This window comes from Panicum hallii, chromosome 1, assembly GCF_002211085.1.
Source record: "Panicum hallii strain FIL2 chromosome 1, PHallii_v3.1, whole genome shotgun sequence".
In the NCBI taxonomy this organism is placed as follows: domain Eukaryota; kingdom Viridiplantae; phylum Streptophyta; class Magnoliopsida; order Poales; family Poaceae; genus Panicum; species Panicum hallii.
In genome coordinates this window covers 59,566,250-59,589,952 of record NC_038042.1, presented here as the reverse complement: position 1 = coordinate 59,589,952, position 23,703 = coordinate 59,566,250, and the positions used below count along the sequence as shown (strand labels likewise).

At 48.5% G+C, this 23,703-nt stretch overlaps 1 protein-coding gene across 2 annotated transcripts; it reads right to left on the bottom strand.

Annotated features, from left to right (window-relative positions):
- Nucleotides 1-81: 81 nt before the first annotated feature.
- Nucleotides 82-4,574, bottom strand: LOC112880870 (testis-expressed protein 2-like). Of its 2 annotated transcripts, none has more exons than XM_025945606.1 (7): nucleotides 4,295-4,574; nucleotides 3,410-3,654; nucleotides 2,358-3,039; nucleotides 1,933-2,287; nucleotides 1,371-1,468; nucleotides 1,103-1,297; nucleotides 82-1,020 (listed from the first exon to the last, which is right to left on the bottom strand). In XM_025945606.1, the coding sequence occupies exons 1-7, from the start codon at nucleotides 4,475-4,477 to the stop codon at nucleotides 337-339; spliced, it is 2,442 nt and encodes an 813-aa protein (XP_025801391.1). In that variant the 5' UTR covers nucleotides 4,478-4,574; the 3' UTR covers nucleotides 82-336. The 2 variants fall into 2 exon arrangements, with proteins under 2 accessions (XP_025801391.1, XP_025801395.1); XM_025945610.1 differs by having other exon boundaries at nucleotides 1,371-1,465; nucleotides 4,295-4,573.
- Between the last annotated feature and the right edge of the window lie 19,129 nt (nucleotides 4,575-23,703).

Genomic DNA, 23,703 nt, shown 5'->3' with positions numbered 1-23,703 from the left:
GACATTTTGTTTTGATGGACTCTGCCTACGGTACCATTACTTTTAACATGTTAGCTTCTATATATTCTACTAACTAGCAGATAGATAGTAATGTCACCTGCAAGCAACCTATCCCTTGATGCCTGCGTTTTCATAGTATTCCCCAAGCTGCTACACACATGCAACTTCAAGTACATCGGTCATCCATCCATGCATATTTGCCATCACACGCGTCAGCAATCGTGGAATCGTGAATGTTGCAGAAGTAGCAGCTACCACTCTACAAATAAAGCACGCAAGTTCAGCCTATACACCGTTTCCCAATCAATGAAACAAGCTGTGGATCCTACATCCTCGCTAGCTACTAGTCCTTTCCAAGCTGTTGGTCCTAGCATTCTCTCGCATCTTTTCCACGATATGCCTCCCCTTCTCTTCGATGGTCCGCCTCTTCTCCTCCAGTTTATCTCCCATCCTCTTCCCGAAATCCATCATCCGAGCTCGCCTCCCGCTTTTTCTCTTCGCGTCCTCTCCAATGGAGGATGCTGATGCCTGTGGCTGCTCCCCCACTGGTATCACCGCCCTCAGAGATGTGTGCATGGGAGATCCAACTCTGCTTTCTGAAGCATCTTCCTGAAGCTTTTCTGTGATCAGCAGAGGCCTCCTCAACTCATCAGGGTCATCGCTATGGACAGATTCACCAGCTGGACCCGAGGAAGACTGGGTGTGCAATGATGCTTCTGACCCGGGCTCTTGTTTTGCCTCATCAATGGATGCCACTGCTTTCAGTGGTTCCTCACTCCCAGCTGACAAAATGGGTAAACTCGGCATTGCCCTTTTGCTACTACCATCATCCTTTAGGCCACTTTCCTCAGGCTGAGTTGATGCTGTAGCTGTAGCATGGCTTCTTATCTCAGTGGTATCATGATTTAGCCAAATAAAAGGAGCATCCTTGCGAGGGACCCAGTCATCCTTTTCTGCCAACATCCACGGCATGGAGATGCTTTCACAATTTGGAAGTACTAAGCTATCACGAAGTGAAGCCTGAACAGTGAAGCATGCGTCAAATTAGAACAACAAAGTACAAAAGCAAGCACAAGGTCAGAGCAAAAGGTGCATTCAATACCTTGAATCTGTAACCAATAAGTGTAGCGATATGACTGTTGGTAATTTTCCTATCCCCAACAGAAGATTCCAAGTCCCATTCTAGATCAGGCATTGATGTAAATCCAAACCAAATTTGATCAGAAGGAGGGGGCTTCAGATGTATCCGCAAGGTACCTCGAACAGATGAAATCCTAATCGCCAGAGAAAGTGGAACCTATAGTGGAAGAAAATGCATCATACATGTGAAAGATTTATGGTGGTAGAGAGACATTAAGAGAGGAACAAACCTGCGAGACATGATCAGCTATCGAATGCAATATATTTTTCCATCTTGATACATATGCTGAGGTCCATCCAGTGCTCTTCAACTGACTTGATGCATCTGCTACAAAAGAATTGTACTATCACATTCATGAACCAAATCCAAGTTTGATGCATATGTGTTTTGCCCTTATACTTTTTCTCACAGCTCAATATTTTTTCACAATGACATATCAAACAAAGTAAATAAAGAAACAAGGACAAAAATTCTTGTAATGCGTACCTAATGTCTCTCAATGCATAAATAAATTTTAACAATATAAAACACTGTCAACCAAAGGCCTGAAGTAGCTGTTGGACCATAAAGTCTAACGATGTATACTATAAGTCTGTACAAGTATATATAGGCAAAACAGGAAAACAAACTCCTCAAGATACTGAAGATAAGAATTGCTACAACTGTTTGGCAGAAAATAAATGATTTATCTTTATTGTTTAATAATCACTGAATCACTTCACTGCATAAGAATAAATAATGATTCCAATATACATGATAAACAGGGAAAGACATGTGAAATTAAAAGAGACCTGCTTCATCTTTTTCCCCAGCCAAAGAAGCTGCTGTATGTGAACCATTAAGTTGGTTACCATACTGTTCAATACTTTCAAGAAGATCAGAATCAACTTCTCCATCGGCATCTGCTCCAAAATTACTTTTCATAATGTCCTTTTGCAACTCTGGTTCCTGAACCTCAAGCCTTGTTTCAATGTGCAGCAGTATTCCACCTGAATACTCAAAGTCAACCTCAAAGGCCCACAACTCATTCAGATCCAGCGGAAGGACTCTCATTGCATGTACATAAGGTGGAAGTTCCCCAAGGCTGAAGTCAGTAAGTATAATTTCACCCACATAAGATGGGGTCCTCATATTTGACAAAGTCCTCTGACCAAACAAAAAAAAATCAGTAAAAGCTATAGACAAGAGTGGATTGAGAGTGAGAAGTATATCTAACCTGAATGCGTGCTTTGATGGCCTTGTTTATCTCATCACTCATTTTAGCATCGAAAAACAATCGCGATGACAGGAGGTTCCAACAAAGTGTACCTTCATCAGCAACTCGATCATCCGCATTCACATCAGGTGAAACTGAAAGCTGTCCATTTTGATTCAATGCAGCAGCTGGGACAGTTGCTTTCACCGTATCTTGCACTGAACTGCTACCGAGCTTATCCTCTTGTGGACCTATTAATGCTTCAATAAATGGTGCACCTTGATAGCTGCGCAATTTGTCAAGTATCTTTTTTTCCCCCTGCACCGATGATCCTGAACTTGTTTTGCCCTCTAATGGAGCCTTTGCAGATGCCTTCTTTGCCAGCTTCTTCAGGAAAAGACGGACTTTTGAAGATCCATCGGTCTTTGATGTCCTGTCCATAACCTCGTGATCCTCACCAGAGAGTACTGGGGGCTTTAGGAAACATGGGTATTCAGAATTCAGCGATGATATGTAATTAAGGAACTCTTCACTCAGCTTGGCATGCCAATTTAACTTTTCCTTGTCAGCAGTAGCAGCAATACGAAGAGCTTTACACCATGATTCCTTCTCCCAGGAAGTGTCTGTATAAAGATAGCACACCTTGCTTCCATTATAAATCTCATAGTCCTTGCTTTCTAATTTTATTGGATACCTCTTAGCCCTGACAGTTAGCAAAAGCAGTACAGTTATACCGAGAGTCAAGTATAAAAGTCGATGATCAATGATCAACAATCAACCCTAAAGTAGCTAAGGCACAGAAAGTTGTTTGACAAGCACTCTTAAGCTACCTTGTAAGATGAATTTCACTCCTATAGAAGTTCCTTCAAGAAATAAAACGTACTTAACTTTACCTGATTGCAACATATACATATTCAACCAAAGCTTTCAATGTCCTTATTACTCAAATATACTTCTGAATTGTATTTGATAATTAAGAATGCATGGCAAAATTCAACTAACTTCCCATGTTTACATGGCAGGCAGTGGTTGATGAGTCACTGACAAATGGTAGTTAGTTTCCTAGCACTAACCATTTGCGTGAGGGCATACTTGATGCAGAAACTGAAAGGACCATGCAATTCAGAAGATCAATGGTTGCCTGGGAGCCATCGGGACCAGACAAGCAAAGGAAATGCCCCTTGATTTTAGCCATCTTCTTTGCAGGGAAAACCTCCACAATATTCTTTTTGTCTTTCATCTCTTTGGGACCTCCGACTGATAAGCGTTCATTACTAACTTTTGGTACCTTCTCTGGCTCCAGTATCCACAGAGAACCCTGAAAACACATAACACTTTGGTAGTTAGATTTTTCTCGAATCAAAATACAGAACATCGAATACATGTCAATAGCTCAGATTTGCCGTCAATTAGTAATGCAATCTACTCGACACTATGCTGAAGTGCGAACTGCAGATTTATTTAAGACATTAATGTGACTTACACAGCTATCATCAGTGGCTCTGAAGTCTACTGGCTAATGAACTCCAAATGTCTAAATTAATCAAATGGGGCCACGCAGTAGCATACAACAAGGGGAGCACCGGTATTATATTAGCCCCTAGTAGCAAGCAAAAGCTAAGATCCAGGCACAGAATCAAACCGTTTCAGCAATTGAACAAGAGCAACTGGGGGGAGAAGTAACATGAATTCACAGTGAGGCTCCTCCCTCCCATCCAGCCGAAGTGAAAGCAAGCTAGCGGAGTTACATATACACGCTCCGCTTGTAGAGAGGCATTTGCGCAGGAAGGCAAGCAGCAAAAGTGGGGAGGCGATCGGTCCTGCAGAGGCAGTTACTACTCCCTCCCATGGCAGGCAGGCAGTCGGTGGCCCAAGAGGGAGGGACGGAAGGAAGGCGAGCGAATCGAATCGAAGGGGAAGCAAGGACAGGCGCAGCAAGCGTTAGCATCCCACTGTACCTGCTTCTCGTAGGGGAACGGGCGTTCCCCGGGCAGTTCGTCGGCGGCCGGCGCACCCGCCGCCTCCGCCGCCGCTGCCTGCCTGCGGCGGAGGCGGCGAACTAGGAGCAGGGCCGCAGCCGCCTCGAGGGCGGCCAGTGCTAGGGCGCCGAGGAGGAAACCTAGCAGGAAGGTGAACGCCATGGCCGCGCCGGCGACGTGGACCTGGATGTAAATCGAGTCGCCTGGGGTGGGGCTTGGGAAGGACCGGACTGCAAAAGGGGAAAAAACTGGGGGAGTTTGCCGCGTCTTGCCGCTGCGCGGATTCCTTTTCTTTAACGTGTCGCTGCCCTGGACAGGAACAGAACAGAAGCGCGTGGACGCGATGGCGTGTGGGTCCCGGGTACGGTGTTGGCCCTGGGCCCACTTGACGGTGCTTCAGCCACTGCTAGTGGGACCTGGGGTCTCTCAGTCATTGCTTCAGCCAACGGCTTTGGATTTTTTTTAAAGGAACCTCACAATATAGTGCGATCTATTGATATAGCAAGACTATAGTCAGGAAAAGAAAAGAAAGAGAATTGAATTGAGACATCAACGTGTGTAAGCTCTCAACTCAACTCGAATCGGCCGGTTGGATTGGGATATTAACGCGGCCGCACCACTCCACTCAAACGGCAGCGGAAATGCGTTGCCACACACGGCTCGCAACGGCGCCAAGCCAATCTCGCGGCACCATCCAAATGTCTCGCACTCATGCAGTCGTTGTTGCCTCCACGCGTGGCTCCGCGTCGACAGGGAACCAAAAGAAATAGACAACATTGTACCGAGAAGGGCACCGCCATGCGGGACCCAACGCCACAGTGCTGCTGCAACACCACACACCACCTGACAGAGTGATAACACCAGATCCGGACTTCTCGCAGACTGTCTCGCAGTCAACAACACCATGACAACAAAACGCGTGGGGGGGGGGGCTCGCCACCTCCGCCGTTGGACTCTACCTTTGTCAGTTCCAAAAATGGCCGACAGTTAAACATACTCGAAATGTGTATCGTGCGTCTTCAGGCAAAATGCCCTACATTCAGTCGGGGATCAGTAGGTTGTATTGCTTGAACCCAGGTGCTCGGGAGAGTTTGGAGAGTTATAAGCTTTCGAGTGGAGGATGTGATGAGTTGTCACTCTTTTCCTAGGTGGAAGACCCTTCCTTTTATAGTCCAAGGGAGGCTCCATTACAGGAGATCTAAGGGTGTAAAGATAAAAAGAAAGAACTCCCAACCCCATGAGTTGGAGTCGTCAGCTTCATTAGTCGGGCCTTCCCATCCCGTCGGTAGGGGCTTCCGGTGACCACCGTCCAAGTCCTGCGTCATGGGGCAAGCATCTTGTATTGTCCCTGTCAGACCCGGGGCCACCGGGCTGGGCACGTTACGAAGTTTAAGAGATTAAGCCCGTCTTATCTCTTATTCATTTTGTTTATCTCTTGTTTATCCCGTTTAAATAGGAGATAGAGCTAACCAACACGGAGAGGATCTACTCGAGATGTGGTCTGGTGTGATCCCTCGACGGGAGTTGGTTAGCATCTTTGTAACTCTGACCTCTCGGATATATAAGGGAGGTCAGGGACCCCTCTCAAAAGAGAAGATCATTAGGTCATTCTGCATTAAAGGCAATACAAACCATACAGGACGTAGGGTGTTATGCTCCGTGCGGCCCGAACCTGTCTAAGTCTTGTGTTCCTTGCACCTTCGAGTTCCTGATCTCGGCGTCTCCTCGCCCAAAACTTACCACCTTGGTCATATCCCTCGGTGGGCAGCCGGTTAAACACCGACAGCTGGCGCGCTAGGTAGGGGGACGCGTCGAAGATCCATCAGTGAGCTCGATGGCATCGTTCAAATTCATCAGGTCAGTTCCCTCTCAGGGCACGACATTCGTTTTTGGTTCATGAGTCTGCGTCGCAGATGGTGCGGGCAGTTTCCGGCGATTCCTCGTCGACATGAAGCCAAAAACCCCCGTTGCGGATCTCCGCAGCGACCTCGACAAGTTCGTCGACGGGCTCGACAACTTGTCGCTCCACACTTCCGCAGCACAGATCGAGATGGAGTCTGCTCCAGCCTCGACTTCTTCTGGTGTTGCGGCAATTTCCCCTGGTTTGGACTCGTTCCAATCTAGGGATCTGCATAACCGATCTCAACTCGGCTTGTGCGAATCGGCCACTGACCTTCAGGAGGCCAACGCCTCTGGGTCCCTCTCCATGTTAGAGCAGGACCTGGACTTGCTACTCCAGGTCGGAAAGCTTGAAGCCACCGCGTGTCGGGGGGCTTCGGGTTGTTCCGGTACCGGTGATTTGGTGGTCACCTCTCTGTCGGAGGGGCACGTGGTGCACTGGAGGGGCATGTCGCTCCCCAATCTACTCGAGGCAGAGGGTCGACTCGTGGCTCACCTTGAGCCCTTGCCTTTTTAAGAGAGCAGGCCTTTGGCCACTGTGGCGGAGGGGTCGACTGAACTAGTCGACGAAAGTTCTCATGAGCTCTCTTCCCGCCAGGTGCTGATGGCCGAAGAAGGCGAGGGCGATGAGGACCTCCTCATCGTCAACTTTGAAGCGATCTCTGAGGATGAGATTACAGCCGACGCCGCTGATGAGAACGATGCCGATCGCGAAGCGCGGAGGGCCAGGAACAGGGCCCGCGCGATCCGGCGGAGGAGGGCCAACGAGCGAAGGCGATCTATGCATCGCGAGCTCGATCCTGAGTTTGCCGCCGTAAGCGAGCGGGGTTTCCGGACTCCGGTGGCCAACATCGCCAGGGTAACGGCCATCCTCGAGCGCAGCCATGATCCGGAAGTGCGTCAAGCGCTCCTTTATGCATAGAGGGCCTGGATCCAGTTGGATCAGCACAACCCGGTGCCCACCATCAGGGAGGAGCGCATGGGTGAGAGCCGGAGCCAGGCTCACAGCCGAACGGCTGGCGGCCGTCCTCGACACCAGCCCAGCAACGACAACGCTCGCGGGAGCCAGACCCCTGGCGGGAGGCAGCAGCCACCACAAGGGGGTCAGCCACGACAAGCCAATTATCGACTTCCTCCGGAGGATCTGCGCCAGCACATCAATGAAGGCCGCGATGCGCGGACCGTGATTTCTTCCAGGCGCAAGACTCGTGAAGAAGTCGAAAACGAAGGTACTGACTGTAGTGATCGATTTCCTGCTTTCTCTGCACGTTTCAGTAGCTACAAGTACCCAGAGGGTTTCAAACCCATTGGCATCACCAAGTACGACGGCAAGCAAGCTCCTCAGCAGTGGCTCCATTGTTACTCCACAGCTATCGAGGTAGCAGGGGGCTCGAACGTCACCAAAGTCGTCTACTTCCCGATGGCTTTGGATCCTGCGCCGCTCACTTGGCTGGAGAGCCTCGGCAGCAACTCCATCGACTCCTGGGAACGACATAAGAAGGTCTTCATCGACAATTTCCAGGGAGCGATTGCTCGTGCAGGTACTCGACATGATCTTGCCCAGTGCAAGCAAGAACGCAAAGAGCTCCTGCGGTCCTACACGCGTCGCTTCTTCGACGTCCGTGCCACCATCGCGAACATCTCGGAGGAGGACATCATCGACTGTTTCTACAACGGCATCACCGACCCAAGCATATACAGAGACTTCGGGCGGAACAGGCCGAAAACTGTTGCGGGCCTTCGTGATATGATGCATGATTGGTCCGAGCAGGAGGAGAAGATGCGGGAGCGGTTCCCGCGGCGCCACGATAGCAGTCTGCGGCGCCCAAACGACAACCGCAGCGACAAAGGCCAGCGGGACTTTTCCGGGCCACCCCGGTAACGAAAGCCAGATGATGTCATCGCGGCTCTCGATCGTCCTTCGCGGGGCAAGAAGTCGACGACGCAGGAGGAGTTCGAGAAACTCCTGCAGAAGAAGTGCCCATGGCATCCGGGCGCTAGCCATGCCGCCATTGACTGCTACCACCTTCGGAGGACGTTCAGCAACACCGGTGGTGGATAGAAGAATAAGAAGCCTGTTGACAAAGAACCCGAGGATGACGACCACGACGACCAGGGGCGCAATCCGAAGTTCCAGGATGCCTCGAAGGTCGTCAACGTTATCTTCGGAGGAGATGAGGATTTCGATTCCAGGCGGGACCAGAAGCTGCTTCTTCGGGAGATCTTGTCCATTGAGCCGGCGGTACCACGACCACTCCGTTGGTCGGAGGTCCCCATCTGTTTCTCTCGTGATGACCAGTGGACGAGCTTTTCTGAGCCCGGTAAATTTCCCTTGGTCCTGGATCCTGTGGTGGCGGAGGTCAAGCTTACCAAGGTCCTGATCGATGGCGGGAGCGGGCTCAATCTCATCTTCGTCAGCAGTTTAAAGAAGATGGGTCTGGATTTCAAGGATATGCTGGTTCCCAGCAAGTCCCCCTTCTACGGCATCGTCCCAGGTAATGCGGCGCACCCGCTTTGTATGGTGGTCCTCCCAGTCACCTTCGGCACGCGGGAGAATTATCGTACCGAATTCATCAAGTTCGAAGTGGCTACTTTTGACTCTTCTTACCATGCAATACTGGGTCGACCGGCACTTGCCAAGTTCATGGCAGTGCCGCATTATGTCTATCTGCTTCTTAAGATGCCAGGACTCGGTGGAGTGCTCACCCTCCGCGGCGACTTGAAGAAGTCGTATAACTGCAATCAGAAGGCGATTCAGTATGCTTCGACTACTCGCGTGCCAGATGCTTCGGGAGAAGTACTCGCGGCCGCGCAGCAGCTCTCCCAGACCGGGCTGGAGATTCCTTCCAAGAAGGCCAACAAGTCGAGCATCCAGTCGACTGATGATGTGGCCCTCAAGACGATCCAGCTCCAGGAGGGAGATTCATCCAAGACCGCCATCATCGGTGCGGGCTTGGGTGACAAATAGAAACTCGCGCTCGTCAGCTTTCTTCGGGCTAACCGAGACATATTCGCATGGAAACCAGCGGATATGCCAGGGGTGCCCAGGGAGTTGATCGAGCATACTTTGAATGTACACCCGAAGGCCACGCCTAAGAAGCAACGCCTGCGGAGGTTTGCCCACGACAAGCGTGAGGCCATTAAACAGGAGATCGCTAAACTTCTCTCGGCTGGATTCATTAAAGAAGTAATCCATCCATAGTGGGTAGTGAATCCCGTCCTTGTAAAGAAAAAGAACAATGAATGGAGAATGTGTGTCGACTACACCGATCTCAACAAGCATTGCCCAAAAGATCATTTTGGGCTGCCGCGCATTGACCAAGTCGTCGATTCGATGGCTGGATGTGTCCTTCTTTGTTTTCTTGATTGTTACTCAGGGTATCATCAGATTGCGCTCAAGGAGGAGGACCAAATCAAGACTGCATTCATCACGCCATACGGGACTTACGCCTACAAAACAATGTCCTTCGGGTTGAAGAATGCAGGAGCAACATATCAGCGTGCGATCCAGATGTGTTTCGCGGATCAGCTGCACCGGAATGTTGAGGCCTATGTGGATGACGTGGTCATCAAGACCAGGGATTCCGATAACTTGATCGTAGATTTGGAGGAAACATTTAGCAGTCTACGCAGATATCGGTGGAAACTCAACCCCACCAAGTGCGTTTTTGGAGTACCTTCAGGGAAATTGCTCGGGTTCATCGTCAGCAACCGGGGCATCGAAGCCAACCCTGTAAAGATCACTGCCATTACTGATATAGAGGCTCCAGCCACAATCAAGGATGTGCAGAAGCTGACAGGTTGTATGGCGGCCCTGAACAGGTTCATCTCCCGACTCGGGGAGAGAGGACTACCTTTCTTCAAGCTCCTAAAATGCCAAGACAAGTTTCAATGGACGGAGGAGGCCGAGCGGGCTCTACAAGACTTGAAAATTCACCTCCAGTCCCCTCCGATCCTTACAGCTCCGCTACCGGAAGAGGATCTACTACTCTACATCGCGGCGACAACCCACGTTGTCAGCAGTGCTATTGTAGTCGAGCGAGGCGAAGAGGGCCATGCGTTTGGAGTGCAGAGGCCTGTCTACTTCGTCAGCGAGTTCCTCTCCGAATCAAAGGTACGGTACCCAGCTGTTCAAAAGCTCTTATATGCAATTCTAATTACATCAAGAAACTTGCGCCATTACTTCGACGAGTACAAGATCACTGTGATTACGGATTTCCCGCTGGCAAATATTCTCCATAATCAAGATGCCACGGGACGCATATCTAAGTGGGCAGTGGATCTGGGGGCTTTGTCAATCGACTTCAAGCCACGCACTGCAATCAAGTCACAGGCTCTAGTCGACTTCATGGCTGAATGGAGGGAGAATCAAGTTCCAACCCCAGTGGACAAGCCAGAGCACTGGACCATGTATTTTGATGGGTCCCTCAAGCTCGACGGCGGGGGCGCTGGTGTTTTGCTTATCTCCCCACGTGGCGAACAACTGAAGTACGTCCTTCAGATCCTATGGAAGGTATCCAATAATGAAGCCGAGTATGAAGCCTTGCTTCACGGTGAAAGGATCGATGGACCAAGAGGGGGGGTGAATTGGGCCTTTTTCAATTTCTAAAACAAGGTAAAACAACCTTAACCTATGCAAAAACTAGAAAGGCTCCAATTCACCAACCGGATAACTAAACAACCTACACAAGCTAGTTAAGATGAAAAGAGTAGCAAGGTAGATCTAACTAGTGATTCCTAAATCAAGCACATGAATGAATTGCATGAAAGATAATGCTTGAAAAAGTAAAGTGGACAAGAGACAACCGGATTTTTCCCGTGGTATCGATGTGTTGGCACACACCCCTAATCCACGTTGTGACACTCACAAAGAGTATTGTCACCTCCCAAGTCACCAAGACGAGGGCGCTCACTAAGAGTCTCCGTTCACCATCCCGGTGTGGTGGAGATCAAGCCACGTACAAATCTCTTCTCCGGGCTTCCACAATCCTTGGCAAGCTCCGCGAGAATCACCTCGATCACCAAGATCGCCTAGGTGATGCCAATCACCAAGAGTAACAAGCTAAGGCCTTCACTTGAGCAAGAACCAATCACCAAGAATGGATGCACACAAGCTTCTCTCTACTCAAGTCCTTAATCTTGCTTCTTGAATGATTGAATGAACAAGTGTATGAAATGTTGAAGCTCAAGGTGGCTCTTGACTATAGTATGTGTGTTTGGATGTTGCCTGGTGTCAAGAGTGGTAGAATGACCCATTGGAGGGGTATATATAGGCAGCTCACACGAATAGAGCCGTTGGAGAAAAAGCTGCCAGAAAAACTGCGTAGCGCCGGTTAATCCGACGTCCCTCCAATAGTCATCGTCGGTTTAACCGGTGAATGTAAACTCCCTTTTTTGAAAACTAGCCGTTACTGTTTGGGAAGATTAACCGTCGTTGCATCGGTTTAACCGGTGAATGTAATCATCCATTGAACAACTGAAAAACCAAGTCACTGGACAACTGCACCGACGTCAAATTTCAAATAGCGTCGGTTTAACCGGTGAGTCAATTTGTCCACTGATTAACTGAAAACCGAGTCTCTGGACAACTGCACCGACGTCAAAATTCAAATAACGTCGGTTTAACCGGTGTATTGACTTGTCCAGTCCTGCTGACCTCGTTTAACCGACGTATATAAAACTTGAAGCGTCGGTTAAACCGGTGAATATGATTTTTCTGATTTTGCCTATTCTGACTTGAGTCTTGAATGAAATCCAAATATTCTTGAGATATAAGTTGAGAACCACTTATTTGAGCTTCTAGAAACCTGAGTGACCTTTGTGTGCATCCATTTTCAAATGACCATGTCCATGCTCAAGTTACTAAGCCTAAACCCCTCTTAATAGAGCGATCACTACAAAACTATAAAACCTATACTAACCTAAGTGTCCTTCTCAACCTTATGACACTTAGAATTAGAAAGATCCTTAGTCTTGACATATTATTGAGTTGAAAGCCGAGATCGCCTTTTTGAATAATGAAAATTAGGGGCCTCTTTTGACATATAACCAAATGAGCAATAATGATCTATAAAGCTGCACAAACTCATTAGTCACAATAATGGTTGTCATTAATCACCGAAACATACCTTAAGGGCCTAGATGCTTACAATCTCCCCCTTTTTGGTGATTGATGACAACACAGACATAAATAACGAGAGAGCGAGAAAGATATGGCAGGAATAAACACAGGCAAACTCGAAAGAAAGGAACCAAAGAGCTCAAAGGCTCAAACGAAATCCATAGATATGTCTCAAAAGCTCAGCATGCTCAAATGACAAATGTACATATCCATGAACTAAAACCAGATATAAGACAATATATAATACAATAAGAGACAACAAAGTCCTGATCGAGCTCTGTCTAGTGCTACCCTCCCCCTGACTCTCACTCCCTCTCCCCCTTTGGCATCCAAGCCCAAAAAGGGTAGCTACTGATCCGGGTGACGAGGGACGGCGAGGAAGCGATCCGGGTCATCGTCGTCGTCGTCGTCGTCAGACGGTGGATCCTCAGTGACTGCCGGTAGCTGCTGATCTGAAGGGCCTGCTGGTGCTGAGCTGACCGGAGGTGTAGCTGTCGTCGAGGCTGTCGTCGAGGCCCTGGTGCTAGCACTGCCTGGGAGAGGGTCCGTGGAAGTAGTAGCCGGCTCAGCAGAAGATGTGTCAACATCTGAAGTAGTGAGTGCTGATGCTGCCGGCTGTGACGACTGCTGAAGTAAGGACACCTCTCCGCCTCCCCCTGAAGGTAATGGCTGTGGTACGACGGGGAGGCCAACTGACTGCACTGCTGAAGGTGACTCCTGGAAGAGTGAGGTCGCAGGCAGTGGAGAGAAGAGAGGACGACTCGCAGACCCAAGTAATGCTGACAGTGAGAACATGATCTCTGGGGTCGCGGAAGAAGCTGGAGCAGTAGTGACCGGAGCTGGTGTAACTGCAAGTGGAGGTGCTCCGGTGCCCTGAAGGCCTGACTGTCCTGGCTGCTGAGGGGCGAGTCCGGTGTGAGAATATAGCTGTGAAATCATCCCGAACATCGCCATCATGCCCTGCTGCATCTGCTGAAACTGAGCGTCCGTCCTCTGAGAGACTCTGTCAATAAGGCCGACGAAACGCTCCTCTGTAGCAGCTCGCTCTCGGGCGGCCTCCCTCTGAATCTGTGCAAGCTGGGCCTCATGGGCTCTCCTGGCCTCCTCCTGAGCACGGCGATCCTCTCTCTGTTGTGTGACCAGCTGCTGTAGAAGTGCGGTGAGCTCAGACGGCTGAGACACCTGAGACTCTGAAACTGTAGTAGCAGCTGTCACTGGAGCTGGCTCTCCGGAACCTCCTGCCTCGTGATCATGACTAGCTGGAGCAGGTGCAGGGAAGTATTCCTCGTCCTCGGAGGAGTCTGACTCTAGGTCTGACCAATGAATCTCATCATCTCCCCCGGGAAGCTGTGCCTCTGCAGCAAGTAATGCCTCGTCCTCCTGGGCCACTCGGGCCTGTACCTCCGGCGACAATCGTGCCATGGCAGCTCTATCAGCCTGCCTGCCTCTCCTCCGGTCCGAAGGAGCTGTAGGACGGTAAACTGGGAACCAGGGAGTCTCATCCTGTCTGAAGACTGCACTGATGGGTGACTCAGCTGGCACTATCATAGAGCAAATGAAACTAATCCAGTGAGCATAAGGAAACTGACGCACGACCCCCATCCCATCAGTGATGACATCCTCAATCTCAGCCAAGATAAAGTCAACTATGTCAAATGGCTCATGAGTGAGTATGTGAAGTAGTAGCAGCTGCTGCAGACCAGTGAATCCCTCAGGGTAGCCACTCCTCGGGAGCAACGTCCTCCGGAGTGCCATGTGAACAGCGTAGGCCTCTGGGGTCAGCAAGCTCGGTACTCTGGCGTAGTAAGCCGGGAAGGGCTGGCGGAAGCACTGTGAGATAGCCTCGTGAGAAGATGCTATTCCGCCAATCATGGCTCTGCGCGGTGGATCTGCATCACCATAGACCATCTCGTGCAGAGAGACGTCAACAAGGTCAACACCTAGAATCCCCGCGAGTGTCGCTCTGGACAAACCAAACACCTGCCCTCCGAACATGAAGTGAACAGCTCTGCGCTCTGGGGCAATCCATGCTGTGGCGTAAAAGACTCTGACCCAGTCCTCAATATACCTGTTCCTCTCAATCGAGAGCAACCTGGGCAGACCCCTGAAGTGATCAAAATGTTCCCTGACACCGGCTCCCCCTGCAGCTGTCCTCAAAGAAACCCAGTCGAGTACTCTGTGAGGGAAAATCCTGTGGCCCCGCCTCTGATAGGTCTCGTAGAAACTGGCCTGAAGGAGCGTCCAGAATCTACGATCGACCCTGCTGTCTCGTGTCACCGGGAACCACTCCTCCTCCTGTACACTCCACCTGAGCCTCTTGACCTTCGCCGCATTGGCCTTGGTCAAGTTCTGGAGCAGCACACCTGGCTCCAGACGCACGACAGTGTCCATGCGGAACACTGCGCGCTCGGCCGCTAGGGCCTCGGCTCGTCGAGCTGCTGCTGCTGCTGCGGTGGACCTGCGAGGCTCCTGTGGCTGGTGGCCTCCTCGCGTCCTAGGTCCAGTGCGACGCTCGGTCGCAGGTGAGGGCTGCTCTGCGGGGGATGTCTGCCGGGTGCGGCCAGAACGTCGTAGAGCTGGTGACTGAGTGTCCTGCCCCTGAGACTGCTCGGACTGCGCTGTCTCTGTATCTGAATCGGACTCTGCCGCTGAGAGTGACTGCGCTGACTCTGCTGCTGCTGCTGTGGCTCTGGTGGCCCTGGCACCTCTGACTCTGCCCATGCCTCTGCCTCTGCCTCTGCCCCTGGCTGCCGGATCTCTGATCGCAAACGGACGAGCACGGCCAGACGCCTGCTCCTCGGCGGCCTTAGCCACCATCTCGGCCCTCTCGGCCTCTCTCGCTGCGCGAGTCCGCTTGCGCGCGGGCTCCTCAACCACGATCTCCTTACCCTTCCTTTTGTCACGACCCATCTCGACACAGTGAGTAACATGGACGCGACGATGCGGTGGCAAGCGGGCGACGCGGTGATGCGCGGGTGGCACAGTGGTGTGCAGGACAGTAGTGGTAGAGCGGCAGTGGTGGTGGCACGATGCGTGGGCGGCGCTGGCGCAGGCGTGGAGGGCGGTGGTGCGCGTGCGCGCGGGCGGCGGTGTGATGGTGCGGAGGCAGTGCTGGTGATGCACGGGCGCGGCTGGGCGCGCGGTGGAAAGCGGCGGCGGCGCGAGGGCGGCGGTGTGACGGCGGCGCGAGGAATGCACGGGCGGCGGCGACGGGCGGCGGAGCGAGGCGGCGCGGGCGGCGTACGGCGGTGCGTGCAGGTGGCGCAAGGCGGCGGACGGCGGCGGCGGTGACAGGAGCGAGGGCGAAGGCGAGGGGTCGAGCGGGAAACGAAAGCGCGTGAGGAGTCGCAGGCGGGCAAGAGAGAAATATGACATGTGGACCCCGCAGTTTTTCATATCGCCGGTTGATCCGACGCTTAGGTTTTGAACACCGGTTGATTGCGTCGGTGTAGTTTACCAGAAACTCTGCCAAATCTGTATCTGTACGCCGGTTGAACCGATGATCTGAAAAGTGAACTCGTCGGTTGAACGATGCAAATAACAGTTGATTTTCAGGTCAGAATTGTGTTCTGTTCATCGGTTGATCCGATGCTTCAAACTTCGCATACGCCGGTTGAACGCCTGAAATGTCTGAGCTGTGGCTGACACTTAGTAACGCCGGTTAAACCGATGGGTATAGATCCATTGAACGTCGGTTTAACCGGTGAACCCAAAAACCCTCTCTCAGCTCACTTTTCTATGCTAAGTCCAATGAACTTATAAGATTCAACTAAACTCAAGTTAATGGACTTGCATTGGCGACTTTACCCCTCAAAATAGGATAGCTTAAAAACTTAAATAGTTTTTCTTTTCAAAATCAAGGATAAGTCGCAAGAGAGACAAAGCGCCAAATTAAAATGTATGAGCCATGTCATAGGAATATTGAAGGAGGAAAGCTTCAAACTCACAATGACATTGCTCACTAGGCAATAACGCACCTAACACTTTACTCTCTTCACTTCTCATGAATTAAGATCTTGCATGTAAAACAAGTCTCATCTTCATCAAGTGATCTCCTTTGTGACTTTTACGCATGCAATGATAATGCAAATTACAAACACATGCGAAAGAAAGGTAAACATGAGATGCACAACTATATGACAAGAAATGCATAGCGAGAATTTAAGATCTACTTGTCAAGTTTGATCCCACGGAAAGCTTCATCATGATGAGCCTTTCTACAAGCCTAGAGGAAAACAAGTGGACCACCACCTCTAGCTAAACCCTTGCTCATTACTATCTTACCATGGTTAGACAAGTGTCCTATATGTATGCATTTTTCTATATGACATGGCAACTTACATGACGTTTGCCGCATCTATCACATTTAGCTCATTTCTTAGCCTAACAAAGGTACTCTCGTCTAAAGGTTTTGTGAAAATATCCGCCAATTGCTCCTCGGATCTCACACCTTGAAGGGAAATGTCCCCCTTGGCTTCGTGATCACGCAAGAAGTGATGGCGAATATCAATGTGCTTTGTGCGAGAGTGTTGAACTGGATTCTTGGCAATTTTTACGGCACTTTCATTGTCACAAAGGAGTGGTATTCTTCCTAGTTTCACACCAAAGTCCAAAAGGGTTTGCTTCATATATAGAATTTGGGCACAACATGCACCGGCAGCTATATATTCCGCTTCCGCGGTGGACAAAGCCACGGAATTTTGCTTCTTACTCGACCAAGAAACTAGAGAACGCCCAAGCAGTGGCAACCCCCGGAGGTACTCTTGCGATCCACACGGCTTCCGGCAAAATCCGAATCCGAGTATCCCAAGAGATCTAAACTAGCGCCTTTGGGGTACCACAAGCCTATGCTAGGAGTGTGCTTGAGATACCGAAGGATCCTATTCACAGCAGAGATGTGATTCCTTAGGGTTAGCTTGAAAACGGGCACACAAGCACACACTAAACATTATATCGGGCCTAGATGCGGTAAGGTAAAGCAAGACCCTATCATAGACGATAGAGGGATTGGTCAACGGTTTACCGTCCACATCCAAGTCGAGATGCCCATTGGTGCCATGGGTGTCTTGATTGGCTTACATTCATCCATCTTGAACTTCTTCAAGATATCTTAGTATATTTTTCTTGATAATGAATGTTCCTTCTTCATTTGTTTGACTTGAAAACCAAGAAAGAAGGTCAATTCCCAATCATGGACATCTCGAATTCCCTAGACATCATGGTAGCAAACTCATGGCTTAGTAAATCATTAGTTGAGCCAAAGATAATATCGTCAACATAAATTTGACAAATGAAAAGATCCCCGTTGACGTCTTTTGTGAACAGGTGGTGTCCACCCTCCCGATCTTGAAGCCTTGCATGATTAGGAAGTCACGAAGCTCTCATACCAAGCCCTTGGAGCTTGTTTGAGCCATAGAGTGCCTTGTGCAACCTATAAACATGATTAGGATTCCTCGGATCTCAAACCCGGGAGGTTGCTCAACATAAACAAGTTCGTTAATAAAGCCATTTAAGAACGCACTTTTCACATCCATTTGATATAACTTATATTATGATGTGAAGAGTAAGCAAGAAGAATGCGGATAGCTTCAAGTCTTGCGACGGAGCAAAAGTTTCACCGAAATCCAAACCTTCACTTGAGAAAACCCTTTTGCCACAAGTCTTGCTTTGTTGCGTACTACCACCCCATGTTCATCTTGCTTGTTTCGAAAACCCACTTTGTGCCGATGATGTTCTTGTCTTTTGGAGGAGCTTCGAGGACCCAACTTCATTGCGGGTGAAATTATTCAATTCTTCTTGCATGGCCATCACCCAATCCGAGTCCTCAAGCGCTTCCTCTATGCTAGTGGGTTCAATACACGAAACAAACGAGTGATGTTCGCAAAAGAAGCATGCTTAGAGCGAGTTCTTACTCCTTTGGAAGGACTACCAATGATTTGACCAATTGGATGATCCTTGGAGATGCGACCATGCTTCACTAGCGGTATTTGCGTGGATGCTTGTTGGGGTGGATCATGAGTGACTTGTGCTTGTGGTGGAACATTTTGCTCTTCTTGTTCTTGGACTTGGGGTGTTGGCGTTGACACATTTTCTTGGGTAGTGGATCAACTTTATCTTGATCTTCATCGCTTGGGGAGCCGTGGAGGTGTTGGTAAGATGAGGAAGTTCCTCCCCCTTGATCATTGTCTTCATGCACCTCCTCCGGCTTGATATCCCCAATGGACATCTTCTTTAAGGCTTCTTCAATCTCTTCATCCCCTACATTTTCATAGCCAACAACCTCCTCTTGGGAGCCATTAGATTCATCAAACTCCACATCACATGTTTCTTCAACTAACCCGGAGGTTTGATTGAATACTCTATATGCTTTGGAGTTTGATGCATAACCAAGAAAGAAACCTTCATCACATCTACTTTCAAACTTACCGAGCCTTTTCTTCTTATAAATGAAGCATTTGCAACCAAAGACTCGAAAGTATGATATATTTGGTTTCTTCCCGGTGATAAGCTCATATGGAGTTTTCTTGAGGAGTCGGTGAGGATACACACGGTTGGATGCATGACACGCCGTGTTGATTGCTTCCGCCCAAAACTTCTCGGACGTGCCATAATCATCCAACATTGCTCTTGCTAGGGTGATGAGTGTCTTGTTCTTTCTTTCCACCACACCATTTTGTTGGGCGTGTAGGTGGCGGAAAACTCATGTTTGACTCCTTCTTCATCGCACCATTCTTCAATCTTCATATTTTTGAACTCGGTGCCGTTGTCACTCCGGATCTTCACGATTGGGGAATTGTATTCCCTTTGAGCTTTTCTTGCAAATGTCTTGAAGATTTCCGGAGTTTCACCCTTATCGCCTAGAAACATGACCCAAGTGTAACGTGAAAAATCATCAACGATTACTAGGCAATAGAGGTTACCACCAATGCTCTTGTATGAAGTTGGACCAAAGAGATCCATGTGTAGTAGCTCGAGCGGCTTGGAGGTAGACAACATCGTCTTGATAGGATGATGAGTTGCAACTTGCTTCCCGGCTTGACATGCTTTGCATAGCTTGTTTTGTCAAAAGTGACGTCCTTTATGCCGGTGATCATCCCTCTCTTGTGGGCTTTCTTGAGGTTGCTCATGCCAATATGAGCAATTCTTCTATGCCAAAGCCACCCAAGAGACAACTTGGTGAAGAGGCAAGTCATGGTGCTTGTTTGCTTTGAAGAGAAATCCACCAAATAGATATTGCCATGCCTAAACCCCGTGAATACCAATGACTTATCTTTTTCATGAGTACTACAACACCATTCTTGTCAAAGGTACACGTTAGTCCAAGATCACACAATTGTGCAATAGAAATGAGGTTAAAACTAAGTGCTTCTACAAACAAAACATTTGAAATGGATAAATCTTTTGAAATTGCAATTCTACCCAAACCTAAGACTTTCCCCTTAGAGTTATCACCATAGGTGACATGTTCATGATCGCCGGGGTCTTCAAGTGAGGTGAACATGCTATCATTGCCGGTCATGTGTTGAGAGCAACCGCTATCAAGTACCCAATGTTTTCCACCGGCTTTGTAGTTCACCTACACACATGAGAATTTATTTTTGAGTTTTCGGAACCCAAACAAGCTTTGGGCCTTGCACATGTGTGACAAGAGCTTTTGGGACCCAAAGTTGCTTGGGGAGCTTCTTCTTCGACTCCTTAGCAATTTTGCCAATGAACTTGGCCTTCACCTTGCCCTTTACTTTACTCAAGAGAAAATGATTATTTTGAAACATTGATGAGTAATTCTTGGGTAATTTAGGAAGAGGACGTGATGGTAAAGTGCACTCCCTAGTGTGGTGCCCGGTGACTTGGCAATGTTGGCAATATGAGCCAACTTCCTTGATGAAGCTTGTCTTGATCTCCGGAGAAGGAGTTGTAGCCATGTTTGGCTCCGGAAATGAACCAAGACCTCTCTTACCATAGTCACGGGCATTGTTAAAGAGAATCTCCTTGTGGATGTATTCTCCCCTTGAGAGTTTCTCCACACTACTCTTGAGGCTTGCCACTTGATCCATCAATTCCTTTTCCCTAGAAGAGGCAAGCTTGGGCACAACATTAGTGGCATATGCATCAATGAGTAGGTCATCACATGAAGTAGAAGCATTGACCTTTTCATTAACAACTTTCTCAAGACTTGGGTCAATTACTTCATAAGCAAATTCAAGTTCTTGATACTTGTGAGCCAACTCCCTATGCTCTTGTTTGAGCTTTTTGTGGCTCTCTTCAACTTGCTTAGCAAGTACAAGTGACTCATTGTGCCTTTTGAGCAAGTCATTGTACTTACTAAGTAAGTCGGAGTGGGCAAGCTCTAACTTGGCATGAGTGCTCTCAAGAGTTTTGACTTTGCCCTTTTCCCTCTTGATGACGGATGTATACTCATTGATGAGGTTAGTAAATTCATTAGGATCAAGCTCTTCATCACTATCATCTTCACTATCTACCTCACATACCTTGGTGTTACCTTTTGCCATGAGGCACATAGGAGGCGGAGGTAGAGAAGGTTCTTCATTGGTGAGGGCGATGGTGACAATGTCTTCTTCATCACTTGAGTCTTCGCTTGATGAGACATCGGTCACCCACTCTTGCTTCTCCACCAAGAAACTTTTCTTGGTGTGCCCTTTCTTCTTTGGGAAGAGCTTGGTCTTCTTGTCATGGGTCTTCTTCTTCCCAAATTTCTTGTTTTTGTTCTTCCTCTCCTCTTCTTCATCATCGCTTGAATCATGGCGATGCTTACTCTTGTTGTCCTTGCTTCTTTTGTCCGGCTTGGGGCAATTTGGACGGATGTGTCCTTTTTCGCCACAATTGTAGCAAATCTTGTTCTTGACATCCATTGGCCGGAACATTCCCTTCTTGGAGTCAAAGTTGAAACCCTTCTTATTGATCTTCTCATTCAAGCGTGTGAACTTTCTCATCATGAGAGCAAGTTCTCCATCATCTTCAATATCGGATGAGCTCTCATGATGATCATCTTCTTCATTGCTTGAGCTTGAGTCTTGTTTGACCATCTTGAGTTTGCGGGATTTGTTTGTCTTGGTCTTTAGAGCAATTGACTTGCTTGATGTTGGCTCTTCGGTCATACCAAGAATGCTCATTTCATGAGCGCGAATTTCGCCCACAAGTTCTCCAACTTCCATTGCGGCGAGATCCTCCTTTTGAAGCATAGCATTGATAATGTTATACTTGGGCTTCGGGAGTAGTATGAGGATCTTGCGGTTGATGGATGCACTGTCAATTTTGGATATTTCAAGTGCATTAATGTCCTTGACAATGACATTCAAGCGAGAATACATATCATTGCAATTTTCATGAGCCAGCATTTTGAAGGAATCATACTTAGCTCTAAACAAGTGATATTTTTGTTCACGAACTTTGGTGGAACCTTCATGTATTTCAATGAGCTCCTTCCAAATATCACTTGCTAGGTCCATGCCATTTACTCTAGCAAAGACCTCCTCACTAATAGCTTCGAAAATTGCATTTCTAGCTCTAGCATTCCATTTTAATTGGTCGGGGGTGGGATCTCCGGTGAACCCGACTTTAGTTGCCAACCATACTTCGGGGGCAATCGCATCAAGGTATGCGGCCATGCGAACTTTCCAATAGGCAAAGTTCTTGCCCTCGAAGTGAGGCGGCGAACCACCCATCTTGGCCATAGCTCTAGGCGGTGAAGCCTAATGATCCAAATGAGCAACGAGGCTCTGATACCAATTGAAAGGATCGATGGACCAAGAGGGGGGGTGAATTGGGCCTTTTTCAATTTCTAAAACAAGATAAAACAACCTTAACCTATGCAAGAACTAGAAAGGCACCAATTCACCAACCGGATAACTAAACAACCTACACAAGCTAGTTAAGAAGAAAAGAGATAAAGCCTAGCAAGGTAGAGCTAACTAGTGATTCCTAAATCAAGCACATGAATGAATTGCATGAAAGATAATGCTTGAAAAAGTAAAGTGGACAAGGGACAACCGGATTTTTCCCGTGGTATCGATGTGTTGGCACACACCCCTAATCCACGTTGTGACACTCACAAAGAGTATTGTCACCTCCCAAGTCACCAAGACGAGGGCGCTCACTAAGAGTCTCCGTTCACCATCCCGGTGTGGTGGAGATCAAGCCACGTACAAAACTCTTCTCCGGGCTTCCACAAACCTTGGCAAGCGCCGCGAGAATCACCTCGATCACCAAGATCGCCTAGGTGATGCCAATCACCAAGAGTAACAAGCTAAGGCCTTCACTTGAGCAAGAACCAATCACCAAGAATGGATGCACACAAGCTTCTCTCTACTCAAGTCCTTAATCTTGCCTCTTGAATGATTGAATGAACAAGTGTATGAAATGTTGAAGCTCAAGGTGGCTCTTGACTATAGTATGTGTGTTTGAATGTTGCCTGGTGTCAAGAGTAGTAGAATGACCTATTGGAGGGGTATATATAGGCAGCTCACACGAATAGAGCCGTTGGAGAAAAAGCTGCCAGAAAACTGCGTAGCGCCGGTTAATCCGACGTCCCTCCAATAGTCATCGTCGGTTTAACCGGTGAATGTAAACTGCCACTTCTGAAAACTAGCCGTTACAGCTTGGGCAGATTAACCGTCGTTGCATCGGTTTAACCGGTGAGTGTAATCATCCATTGATCAACAGAAATACCAAGTCACTGGACAACTGCACCGACGTCCAATTTCAAATAGCGTCGGTTTAACCGGTGAGTGTAGTTGTCCACTGATCAACTGAAAACCGAGTCTCTGGACAACTGCACCGACGTCCCTTTTCAAATATCATCGGTTGAACCGGTGAATTGACTTGTCAAACTCTGCTGACCTTGTTTAACCGACGTATAGAAATCTTGAGGCGTCGGTTAATCCGGTGATAAGGATTTTTCTGATTTTGCCTTTTCTGACTTGAGTCTTGAATGAAATCCAAATATTCTTGAGATATAAGTTGAGATCCACTTATTTGAGCTTCTAGAAACCTGAGTGACCATTGTGTGCATCCATTTTCAAATGACCATGTCCATGCTCAAGTTACTAAGCCTAAACCCCTCTTAATAGTGCGATCACTACAAAACTATAAAACCTATACTAACCTAAGTGTCCTTCTTAACCTTATGACACTTAGGACTAGAAAGATCCTTAGTCTTGACACATTATAGAGTTGAACGCCGAGATCGCCTTTTTGAATAATGAAAATTAGGGGCCTCTTTTGACATATAACCAAATGAGCAATAATGATCTATAAAGCTGCACAAACTCATTAGTCACAATAATGGTTGTCATTAATCACCGAAACATACCTTAAGGGCCTAGATGCTTACACTGTGGGGTACGTGGCA

Excerpts from the sequence above, each read along its gene's own strand:
- LOC112880870 (XM_025945606.1), bottom strand. The coding sequence starts at position 4,477 with ATGGCGTTCACCTTCCTGCTAGGTTTCCTCCTCGGCGCCCTAGCACTG. Across the intron at positions 1,298-1,370 it reads TAGCTGATCATGTCTCGCAG|GTTCCACTTTCTCTGGCGAT; the intron begins GTTTGTTCCTCT and ends CTTCCACTATAG. Across the intron at positions 1,021-1,102 it reads TTATTGGTTACAGATTCAAG|GCTTCACTTCGTGATAGCTT; the intron begins GTATTGAATGCA and ends TTCACTGTTCAG.